A 13,042-nucleotide genomic window follows, 5' to 3' on the forward strand; every position below is an offset into this window, starting at 1 on the left:
GGTCCTCATCTGGTAACCATAAGAGGAGAGTTGGGGGTTGAATTCCACACATTTATTTGAACTAGGGATGCTGCTATAATCTGACATGTTTGATTTCTGAACTGTAGTTCTCCATATGTTCAGCTCTATCAAGTATATATTATGTTGGGGGGAAACGTTCTTGGCAGCTGGATGCAAAATTCTTGTTTTAAAGCTAGTCAGAGGGGAACATGGAGGGTGGACACAGAAACTATAGCACAATCTATTTGAGGAATCATTTAGGAATCATGGAGTGCCGCTTTGTATGTGCATCCAAATGCACACCCAGATACACAATAGAGTAGAAACTCAAGTATACACATCTGGATGTGCTTTCAACTGTGCATATCACTACAAACAATGACGTAGCTGGACTGCATCTGCATTTGGATAGTGCATGTGATTTATTGCCTGTGGTTCCTACAAGTAAGAGCATCTAAGACATTCCACAGAGTTTTTGTGGTTATCCAAGACAGTGGGGGCAGGAACAGAGAAAGCTTCATGCTAATATAGAGAGAAGTTACCTCTGCATATCCTTAAATTGAACTAATCACCAAAATCCATCACACAGGGAGAAAACCTTGGGAAGGCTTGGTTGGCCTGGGCCAGGATTGTGTCAGTGCAGGCAGATTCATTCAGTGGAGGGAAAGACTGATGTACAAAACTGCACTGGCATCAGGCTTCATTTGTTCCGTTTGCTGCCACTACCTCTCCTCTTCTCTTATTTTCCTCTCTCATGGCTATAGGACACAGAAGGGCAGCAATTGTTGGCTGCGGGCATCTTAACAGGAATATAAAATGAGTTGGATGGCATTCTTCACTGTACACTGGATGATATCAAAGACCTTTGCTCCTATTCCTTTTTAAGAGAAACTTAAGATTTGCTGATTGGGATGCTTCCAGACAGGGGCATAATTTGAAAACATGTCATTGTCAATAGTTTTTGGTTTTTGTATTTTTACTTACTGGGTTTTTTCTGGAAAAGGTACATCTGGATTAAATGGGGGAAAATATGGGCTGACATTTTTATGCTTATGATGTTGTGTAGACACTGCAAAAAACTTGCTTGCATGAGAAGCACCGATCCCTCAATAAACACCTTTCTGGAAGCACCCTGGGTCACACTGAGTTCAACACTTCTAATATATAAAAGATACTTCCAGCGCTAAAGTTTAGTGCAGGTGCAGGGGACCTTTGGCCTTCCAAATGTTGCTGAACTACAGCTCTCATCATCCCTACCCATTTGGCCATGCTTGCTGGGGCTGGTGGGAGTTGTAGTTTAGCAATATCTGGAGGGCCAAAGGTTCCCCACCCCAGAAACATCTCAGTGAGGACTGACCATGCTCAGGGGGCACAAAATGCTGAATGACTCTTGTGGGGGTCGAATGGAAAACCAGGAGGGTGGGGGAAATGTATGGAGCATCCTGAACAAGAACACGCTGCACTGTAACAATTGGTCAGTCTTGTCAAATATAACATGGTAGGTTTTTTATGTAAGCACGTGATATACTGGGAGTACATTCTGAAATCCCACAGAATGTTTAGTGACTTTAAAAGTTCCCAGATCAGTTCAATGTTAACTAATGACCCGCTAGGGATTTTTCAGGAACTCTTTATCTCATCGAATTAAAAACATGAAAAGTTTTGGTATAGCAGCCATCTGTTAATTCTTTATTCTTTGGAAGAAAACAGAAGGCAGGCTTTTGATAAAACAGATCAAAGCATTCTATTCTTTCAGTGAGCGATACCTGTAACATGGAGGCCTAGAAAACTGGTTTCACAATGACCCAGTTGTAAAGGTGCATTCCAGCTATTGATATGATATTTCTAGTACTCAAAGAACCTTAAATGCTTTTAAAATTGCCTTAAGTAATTCTGCACTATGTATGCAGCATGTTGCAATAACCAGGCCTAGGCCAATCCAAACTATGCACTCTCAGGTGTGCTACCTTGGTAAGTTGGGGGGAAAAGCGTGTAACAGCTGTGGAAGCAGCACCTACCAAAAGACAACTATGGAGAGCTGCCACGATTTGCCACCTCCTCAGTGCAAAACATCTTTCCCCTTCAGCCAATCTTCTTGCTGCTCACAGACATCTTTATTATTTAGGCCAGGCCTGGGGAAACTTCAGCCCTCCAGATGTTGAACTCTAACTCCCATCATCCTTGACCATTGTCCATGCTGTCTGGGACTAATGGAAGTTGGAGTCCAGCAACACCTAGAGGTCCAAAGGTTCCCCAGCCCTAATTTAGGAGCACAAGCCTGGCTTCAAACAATATATATGTCTTTTTCGAAGGCTTTAAGAAAGTGCCAGCCGTCTAAAGGTTTCCAGTGTTTGCCACCCATTTGGACTACAGTTAGCTGAGATAGTCCATAGGTACAAGGATAAGGACACTTTTTATAGCCACCAGCAAGAACTTTAAAGTGCTCACCAACTTTTCTGAGTATTCACCTGGTTTAGCTTCTACCCTCTCATGGCCTCTTTCAGAGAACTCAGAATTGTAATTTGTAATGATGCCAAGAATTCCCTAAATTTCTGGAGTGTGTGGTAGTCACTCTGGAGAATCAGTCTTGTGGAGACTGATCCCTGTCCTGCCATACTATACAGAACTACTTTCCTTGTGGATCTCTGCCATCGCATCTTGAGTTTTCATCATTTAGTTCTTTTCATGATATGGCTCTAAATTGCCTTGAGACATATATGTAAAAGGCAATTCATAAATTAATTTAAATAATAATTATGATGATGATCCTGGTGGCTTCTGGCAGGGTGTGTGGAGATTTGCAACAAGATAATTTCCCTTTCACTTTTTCTGCTCTCGGCAATCAGAGTTCTGGCAGCAACTTCAGGAACCCACCTTGTATAATGGCACACACAAAGGCATCAGATTAAGTTTTTTTCTAACCAAGGGCCCACTTGATGATATCTTATTATCTCCACAGTCATGATAAGGAGCAGACATTACATCTGGCAATGATAAGATCCCCATTTTAGTCTCTCAGTGGTCATCCCACTTTACACAGCTTGGAGAGGGCCTGTAGATGAGAGAGGAAACATTTTTTTGCTATCTTCCTTTCAGAAGGTTCTTATTAAAGGGTTAAAATCCAAGGCAAATAAGCTATGTAGTACCTATTAATGTTTCAAGTACAGCCAAGTTATACCAGTGGGAAAATCCTGCTCTATTCACCACCTGCTGGTTACTGCTTGGTTAAAGAAATTGAGCTTGTGTTAGTGAAAAGCTTTGGAGGAATTAATTGATGAAAGGCTGCCCCCTCTCATTTACTGCTAGAATGTGTGGTTTAAACCTGGTTTACTTTTATTTGCATTACCATGGTGCACACTGTAATATTTTAATTGTTATTTGAATTGTGAAGAGAATAGAAAATTTATATGACAAGCTGCCTATAAATAATACTTACAAAAAGCTTTTATCATACAAACTCTTACCCTCGTGTCACAAATAAATTTATAGGGCATACATAAATCTTCACTGAAAAGTCATACATTGCAACAAAGAAAATCCATACAATTTTGAAATCAACTGAATGAGTTTTGACACCTGTCTACAGTAGATTTCCCACTTGTGTCATTTTTTGGCTATCATCACTATGCCTGAAAATTTGCAACTCTTGTGAACTTTTGAATCTTTGTAGTCTCATTCACTCATCAGAATAAAAATTTAAATTGTCGCAGCAGGTATCTCTCTCAGAATTTCTGAAGTTAAAACTTTTTTGCCAACATCCTGATCCTAGCCCCAGACTCTGGGAATGGAAATAGTGGCCTACCTATCATTTTAAATTGTTTAAAACTAGAAAATAATGTCATGTTGATGCTTCCATGTAGATAGAAGCCTTCAGTCACCCTGAACAATTTGGTATCATCAGCAAACATGGCTACCTCACTGCTCACCTGTAACTCTCGATCATTTATGAAAATGTTATAAAGCACAGGTCCCAATACCAATCCTTGGGGGGGGGGTTCCACTTTCTACATCCCCTCAAGGGGGAAACTGTCCATTTATTTCTACTCTCTGTTTCCTAGCTAGTTCCTGATCGCAAAAGGACCTCTTCTCTTATTCCATGACTGCTAAGCTTACTCAGGAGTCTTTGGTGGAGTACTTTGTCAAAAGCTTTTTGAAAGTCCAAGTACACTTTGTCCACTAGACCTCCTCACTCATAAAGAGCTCTGATAGGTTAGTGAGACAGGACTTACCCATGTAGAAGCCATGCTGGTTCTGCTTCAGCAAGGCTAGCTCTTCTGTGTGCTTGGTTATTTTATCTGTAACAATACTTTCTACCAGTTTTCCCGGGACAGATGTTAAGCTAACCTGCCTGTAATTTCTGGGATTCCCCTAGATCCCTTTGTAAAGATTGGTGTTATTGGCTGCTTTCCAGTCCTCAGGTATGGAGGTAGATCTGAGTGGCAAGTTACATATTTTTGTTAGATCAGCAATCTCACATTTGAATTATTTGAGAATGGATGCCATCCGGACCCTGTCATTTCTCAGTTTTTATTTTGTCTATTAAGCCTATGACTTCATCTCTCATCACCGCTCCCTTCCTGCAAAAGTTAGTTCAGGCATAGGGATCTCCACTGTGAAGACAGATGCAAATAATTCATTTAGCTTCTCCGCAATCTCCCTGTCCTGCTTTAGCATTTCTTTGATTTCCTTGTCATCCAAGGGTCCAGCGCTTCGCTAGACAATCTCCTGCTTTGAATGTATTTTGAAGGATTTTTTGTTCTTGGTTGTTGTTTTTCAGCAATGTGCTCCTCAAATACTTTTTTAGCATTGCTTATTGTCTTGCATTTCTTTTGCCAGAGTTTGTGTTCCTTTTTATTTTCCTCATTTGGACAAGACTTCCATTTTTTGAAGGAAGCCTTCTTGCCTCTAAAAGTGTCTTTGACTCTGCTTATTAACCATGCTGGCAACCTCTTGGGCCTGCTGGTACCTTTCCTGATTTGTGGTATACACTCCAGTTGAGCTAATATTGTGTTTATAAACATCTCCCAAGCATTTTGGAGTGGTTTGATCCTCTTGACTTTGCCTTTCAACTTTCTTTTTACCAATCCCCTCATTTTTGCATACTTTCCTCTTTTGAAGTAAAATGTGACCGTGGTGGATTTTCTGGGCAATCAACCATTGACGTGTCTGTTTAATTTAATTTAATAGCACTGTGGTTACTGCTTCCAGTCAATTCAACAATACTTACATCTCACACCAGGTTCTGGGCACCACTTAACATTAAGTCTACGATTGCCGCCCTTCTGGTCGGCCCCATGACCATCTGTTCTAGGGCACAGTCATTTAGGGTATCTAGAAATTTTATCTCTTTGTAATGACTGGAATACATATGTAGCCAGTCTATGTCACGGTAGTTGAAGTCATCTATGACTACATTTCCTACTTTGGATGCTTCCTCAGTTTCATTTTTCATCTCAAGATCTCCCTGAGCATAGAGATAGAATGTCCCCAGGGCTAAGTTTATTTATTTATTTATTTTATTAATTAAACTTATATACCGCCTGACTAGCACTAGCTCTCTGGGCGGTGAACATCAAAAAATACAATAAAATTACACAATCTAATAAAACAAAGTATATAAAAACTATACAATCTAAGATCAAATACAACAATTTAAAATTAAGTTAAATTAAAATGCCTCAGAGAAGAGGAAGGTTTTAACTTGGCGCCGAAAAGATGATAATGTCGGCGCCAAGCGCACCTCCTCGGGGAGACTATTCCATAGTTTTGGGGCCACCACTGAGAAGGCCCTAGATCTTGTCACCACTCTCCAGGCCTCCCTATGGGTCGGAACCCGGAGTAGGGCCTTCGTAGTAGACCGTAGCGTACGGGTCGGTACATATCGGGAGAGGCGTTCCGACAGGTATCGTGGTCCCGCGCCATATAAGGCTTTATAGGTTAGTACCAACACTTTGAATCTGGCCCGGAAGCATATTGGAAGCCAGTGCAGGCGAGCCAGAACAGGTGTTATATGCTCCGACCGCTTGGTTCTTGTTAGCAGTCTGGCTGCCGCATTTTGCACTAGCTGTAGCTTCCGAACCGTCTTCAAAGGTAGCCCTACGTAAAGCGCGTTGCAGTAGTCCAGACGTGAGGTTACCAGAACATGTACCACTGACTCTTGGGATCACCATCTACAATGATTATGTGCAAGAGTGCCGTTTTGGGGATTCTAGCTTGCTGGATTCAATGTCCTCTTTCACATATAAGGCAACACCACCTCCAATATGTCTTTTGCTGTCCTTCTGATATAGTTTCAATCCAGGGAAAACTGTGTCCTATTGGTTTTCTCCATTCCATCAGGTTTCAGTTATGCTCACTATATCAATGCTGTCCTCAAAGATCAAGCACTCCAGTTCTTCCATCTTGGCTCAGAGGCTTCTAGCACTAGCGTATTACACTTATATACACTCTTCAAGTGTCTTTGGCACTTTTGGTGTGGTCTGCGGTACTTTGGCCTGTCTGAATTGCTGTCCTGTTCCCCTATAATCACAATGCCTAATTCTAGGCCTACCCCATTTCTTTTTCTTTACCCCAAGGGGGAGATTAGTTACAAACCTGACCCTCCTCAGCTCCTGTCAGCTTTCCCCCCTCAATCAGTTTAAAAACTGCTCTGCCATCTTCTTGATTTTAACGCCCATGCTCTGGTTCCATCCTGGCTCAAGTGGAGCCCACCCCTTTTGTACAGACCTGGCTTATCCCAAAATGTTCCCCATTGCCTAACAAATCTAAATCCCTTCTCCCAACACCATTGTCTCATCCATGCACTGAGGCTACAAAGCTGTGTCTGTCTAGCTGGCCCTAGGCGTGAAACCAATAGGATTTCAGAGAAAGCTACCTTAAAGGTCCTGACTTTCAGCATTCTACCTAGCAACCTAAATTTTGATTCTAGGACCTCACAACTGCATTTCTCCGTGTCACTGATGCCAGCATGCACCATGACCACTAACTTCTCCCCAGCACTATCTACCAAGCTATCTAGATGATGGGCGAAGGAAGGCAAATCACCCTGCAGTCTGCACGCCAGTCACACACCCCACTGTCTATGTTCCTAATGATTGGAACACCCACTACTAGGATCTCACCAGCCCCTGGACAAGTATCCTTGGCATGAGACAGTATCTGCTGGTTCCCCAAGGAAAGGGTCCCTTCTAAGGGATCGTTTCCCTCTTAACATGTTATGGGCAGTTTACCAGTAAGTATGAGGCCACTGCCTTTGAGAGACAACTGAGGGGAAGGTGGCCCCAATAACTGTACTGCCAGGCATCGCTACGCAGTGGAGGCCAGGGGGCTGCACTCAGTACATATCATGGATGTCACGGCCTACACGCCTGCTGGGCAGTCAGCAGCTATATATCTGAATAGTGCTGACCACTTAGCCCCTGTGTCTTTGTGCTATCACCACAGAATATCCACCAGTAAGGATGTTCTTGGTCACTGGTCAGTGGCAGCCACCTCTTACCCAGCAAACTATCTCATCAGCTGAAAAGGGATACTTGTTGTCCTTGACAATAGAGAGATTCTTCAATTTCAGGTGACCTCTAGAGCACACTGGTCTTGCCACAGGTGCAACTTACACCTGAGGAATGCTCCTGACGTGTTCATTTCTGTTTAAGCCAATATATCTTACCTAGGCTGGGAAAAAGAAAACCATATCTATTTTACGTGATGTAAACAGTTTGATAGAAGTGTTGGGCAGTCTTTTTAAATAACTTATCAATTCATTTAAAAAATAAAGGTGTATATAACAACACAGTGTAAAAATGATTTTCTATTCTCTCCTTACTTTTTCTCAAGTGTGGGAACTTTGCTGTCCTGGTGGATTTCCATATTATGCCACAAGATTCCAGTAAGGACACGGTGTGGTTTTCTGATCGTGAGAGAGAGGTAAAGCTCAAGTCATTCGTACTTTAAAAACACATTATTTAAGGGGGGAAAGCATGAGATTGCATTGGCTTATTCACAATTGGTTACTGCATATTACTGTATGTTTGGTATCTTTATTTGTGCCTGTGTGGATGGGGATGAGATGACAGAACAGCTACAGTAGTGATTTGTGCCTCTGCAGCCAAGAAGCATCTGCTCTTCCCACTGTTACTACTTGCTTCTCTTCACCCTTCCTCCTAATTGTAGGAGTGCACCAGTCCCAGATTCCTGTATGTCACAGCAGCCCATAGAATAGCATGTGGGGGACGGAGCAGAAAGGAAAATGTTTGAATTTGTCTGTGGAAAAACAGGAGAATTTCTGTATTGCATTTTGTGCCTTCTGCATTTCCTGCTTTGTTTCCCTCCTCTTGTGTGTCTAAGGTTGAGGGCTCTCTCTGTATTTTGACTAATGTCTATAAAATATAGTATACCAATAACTGATTGAATAGTCACCTGGCTGCCTCTCCCCTTCTCTATAAGATCGCTGTGGGATTTGTCACTAAATTGTTTTTTATTCTCTCTCTCTCCTTTCCCACCCCCCAAATATCCAAAGTGCAGGAACTTTACACTTTGCCTCACAGTGCCTAATTAATCACAGTGTCTAATTAACATAAGTGATCTAGCAATATTAATAATGTACTTAAAAATAAATACAATTGGTTTCAAGTTTGATGTCAAATCAAGTTTAGGATGGCAGTCTGTGGTGTTGTTTTCTTGTTTGCAAGAACACATAAGCTTGCAAAGGACTCCTTCCCCTGTAGAATAAAGAAATTTGAGCATTCTTAAGTGATTTCTCAGATTTTGCAGAGATCGTTTAAATCTATCTAGAGACAAATTTGTCTTCTAGGAAGTCTGCATGCTACTGAAAGACACAGTTGATTCAAGAGTGAGGCAGTACCTGAAAGCTCGTAAAGGGCACGGCCAGTGGAAGCAAACAGATCTTGCAGAAGCTAATCCTTTGTCTCTGAAAGGTAGGAGCTGCTTATAAAAATAAATACCTGTAGATTTCACCATCAGTGGTTTGTGTTTAACCTTTTGAGTAATGAATCAAATAGGTGGACCAAACACCTTGGAAATAGTCAAACATTATGAGAAATTATTTAAAATGTGATATGTTGGCTTGGATGGGGATACAGTCATTGGGTCAAGCCAGCACAAGATGTCCTGTCAATTCAGGTGCAATTGTCCAGAATTTTATGTTACAGTTCAAGGTAAAAACAAGTGAACTAATATGTATATGGATCCATAGAATGGGCAGTCTAGCACCCTCCCTCCCTAAAACAGGTGGAATGGACAGAAAGGAGGGTTTTTGTTTTTGTTTTGGTAATCATCAAGTAGCAGCAAATTAGCTGGTGGGTGATGCAGGGCAGACTAGCTAAGCTCCGGAGCCCAAGTTGCTCCCTTTCTTGTTATTTATTTGCCCCAGTTTTGTAACTGCATGAGGGTGAAAACTGTCCCATATAACATAAAAGACAGCTGTGACAAATTTGGCTGGAACTAGAAGGAATCTATTTTTTTTGCTTGCCTGCTTGCTTAGTTTAAAATAGTAGGTATCGCATGAGTGAATGGTGGGGTAAATGGGGAGTTGAATTTGGCCTATAACCCACCAATTCCCAACTACTATTCTAAAGCTTTTTTTGTTGGCTTTCATTTCTTTTTTCTAAAAAGGCAAGAAATTACATCTTTGTTCTCACAGTAGTTCCCTGCTCCTGTCCTGGGGCTCATATTATCTTGTCTTACTTGCTAAAAGCAGCACAGCTATCCCTTTTCCACTCCCAGAAGGCTATATCCCCACAGAAGGTTGTCTGCATCCCAAGCCTTTCTCTCCAGCTTCCCCCACCCACCCCCTAAAAAGTATCCTGCAAAGGAAAAGGTAAAATGAGATGGGAAGTTTTGGTTTGATCATGTGGAGAAGCTCTTAGGAGGTGGGACAGAAAAGCCCCACTGGATTTGGGTAGAGACAGAAGATTTGTCCAGCTTGGGAGATCTTTGGAGTATAGTCATGTATAACCCATCCTGGGTGAAAGCAAGATGTAAATATTTATTTCTATCATTTGGGTAGGTGGAGAGACAGGCAATGTGCTCTTTATATTCCTTGAAAGAGAGTTTAGAGGCAAGGTATGCCCCTCTCCCCTAATGTTGGAAAGAAGTGCTTAGAGAAAATTACAATGCAATTCTATACATGCCTGCTTGTCTCATTGAATTCAGTGGGGTTTATTCTCAGGTAAGTGTAAATTAGTTTGGAACCTGAATTTTAAACATGGGCATGGAGGTATGTCTGCTTTTGAGAGCATGCCTTCTTGCAGATGCTTGCATTTATTATTACATCATTCAACCTGGTTGAAAACAAATCTTCAAGCATGAAAGGTTTGGTATGTATTTTCATTCTAGCATTTTTCCTATGTTGTGGTCAGAACTGATCTTTGAAAACAAGCACTTCTGCTTTTCTTTTCTTTTTTTAAACTAAGGCAATAGAACAATCTAGGGCCTTTACAGTGACACAAGTACGTGAATGTTTTCCAGCATCAGGACTTCAAATACAAAAATAAGGGATCTGATGGTAACAAGGGAAAAGTTTTGTATAAAAAGGAAAACAACTGTAAAACCAGAAAAGAGAACTGAAGAACTTCCTTGCCTCTAAACTTTGATCAGATGTTTAATAGCACAAATTCCTCCACTTTTTTCAACTGGAAATAAGCAGAAAGGGTTTCATCTTGGATTTCTATGCAGTTTCTATAAGTCATCTAGCTGTATTGCTTGAAAACATATTTGATGATCTATTGCAAGAAGGAAAAACTGAAGATGACAAAACTGGAAATTATTTTCCTAAAATTTGAATAGAGATTGGATTTAACCAGAGCTTGGAAAAGTTACTTTTTTGAACTATAACTCCCATCAGCCCAATCCAGTGGCCATGCTGGCTGGGGCTGATGGGAGTTGTAGTTCAAAAAAGTAACTTTTCCAAGCTCTGGATTTAACTGTAACCTGCCCTGGTTTCCTAAACTATTTCTGTTCTCCTTACTCTTGCACTTCATGCTGTCTGGGTAATAGTATTGTCAGATGTTGGTTGGTTAGTTAGTTAATTAGATGTATTTCGTACAATCAGAAGGAGTCCTGGAGCAATTTACAAGAACAATAAAATACAAATATGCAATATATAACAAAATATCTATTAAAACCATACAGATGTACTAAAAGTGTTCATCCGAAAATGGAAACGGACTGCCTTCAAGTTGATCCCAACTTATGGCGACCCATGAATAGGGTTTTCATGGTAAGCGGTATTCAGAGGTGGTTTACCATTGCCTTCCTCTGAAGCTGAGAGGCAGTGACTGGCTCAAGGTCACCCAGTGAGCTTCATGGCTATGTGGGGATTTGAACTCTGGTCTCCCAGGTCGTAGTCCAACACTCTAACCACTACACCACACTGGCTCTCATCTGAAGAATAGCCTAAAAATGCAAAATATCCACCCAACACAAGAATGAACTCTAGACAGTGGCCAAAAGCAGGACCAATAGTGCTGTCTAAATGCCTGGGGAAAATATTTATTTATTTATTAAATTTATTAGTCGCCCATCTGGCTGGCTGTCCAGCCACTCTGGGCAACGTACAAAGCAAAGACATACAAATACATTAAAACATTAAAAATCTCAACAATAATAATAAAACCTAACCCACCCCAAAAGCCTGCCTGAAGAGCCAGGTCTTCAAGGCCCGGCGGAAGCTCATCAAAGAGGGGGCATGGCTGAGATCATTTGGGAGGGAATTCCACAAGGTGGGGGCCACAATTGAAAAAGCCCTCTCCCTAGTCCTCACCAGTCTAGCTGTTTTAACTGGTGGGATAGAGAGAAGGCCTTTTGAGGCTGATCTTGTTGAGCAGCATCCCTGATGATGTTGGAGGCGCTCCTTCAGATAGACTGGGCCGAAACCGTATAGGGTTTTAAAGGTCAGAACCAACACCTTGAATTGGGCCTGGAAAACAACTGGTAACCAGTAACTCCTTCAGCACTGGAGTAATGTGATCTCGCCGGTGGCTGCCTTTAATCAGGCGAGCCGCCGCATTCTGTAGCAGTTGCAGCTTCCAGACCGTTTTCAAGGGTAACCCCACGTACAGCGCATTACAGCAGTCTAGGCGAGAGGAGACCAGGGCATGTACCACAAATGGGAGCAGATGGTTGGAAAGGTAGGAGCGCAGCGTCCATATCAGATGGAGTTGATACAGCGTTGCTGTACAGCCGAGACGTGAGCCTCCATGGACAGCTGGGAGTCAAGAATGACCCCCAGGCTGCGGACCTGGTCTTTCAGGGGCAACTGTACCCCATTGAGCACCAGGTCAACATCCCCCAACCTTCTCTTGTCTCCCACAAACAGTACCTCGGTTTTGTCAGGGTTCAGCTTCAGCTTATTCCTTCCCATCCAGCCACTCACCAACTCCAGGCACTTGGATAGGGTTTCTGCAGCCAACCTCGGTGAAGATTTGAATGAGAGATAGAGCTGTGTGTCATCAGCATACTGTTGACACTGCAGCCCAAATCTTCTGATGATAGCCCCCAGCGGCTTTATATAGATGTTGAACAGCATCGGGGAGAGGATGGAGCCCTGTGGCACTCCACAAGTGAGAGGCCAAGGATCCGAAACCTCATCCTCCAATGCCACTCTCTGGTACCTACCAGAGAGGAAGGAACGGAACCACTGCAATACAGTGCCCCCTATGCCTAACCCCTCCAGGCGATCTAAAAGGATACTATGGTCAACGTTATCAAAAGCCGCTGAGAGATCCAGGAGGACAAGGAAGGTGCATTCGCCCCTATCCAACGCCCTCCTCATATCATCCACCAAGGCGGCCAAGGCCGTTTCAGTCCCATGTCCAGGCCTGAAGCCTGATTGAAATGGATCCAGATAATCCACTTCCTCCAAATGCACTTGCAACTGCTTTGCCACCACCCGCTCAACCGCCTTGCCCAGGAATGGCAGATTTGAAATAAATCTGGTTTTTGAAATAAAAAAATCTTTGCCTGGTATTAAAAGGATGACAAAGTCGGCACCAGGTGAGCTTCACTGGGAAGAGCAGTCCATAGA

General features: G+C 42.4%; 1 protein-coding gene across 1 annotated transcript in view; it reads left to right on the forward strand.

Moving 5' to 3' along the window:
* The window catches only part of SLX4IP (SLX4 interacting protein), a 105,878-nt gene that overhangs the window by 63,360 nt on the left and 29,476 nt on the right, over positions 1-13,042 (forward strand). The window contains exons 3-4 of the mRNA XM_061622550.1: positions 7,834-7,923; positions 8,810-8,933. Of these exons, the coding sequence (XP_061478534.1) occupies positions 7,834-7,923; positions 8,810-8,933 (214 nt within the window). The remainder of the gene's footprint in view (positions 1-7,833; positions 7,924-8,809; positions 8,934-13,042) is intronic.

This window comes from Rhineura floridana, chromosome 4, assembly GCF_030035675.1.
Source record: "Rhineura floridana isolate rRhiFlo1 chromosome 4, rRhiFlo1.hap2, whole genome shotgun sequence".
In the NCBI taxonomy this organism is placed as follows: Eukaryota; Metazoa; Chordata; class Lepidosauria; order Squamata; family Rhineuridae; genus Rhineura; species Rhineura floridana.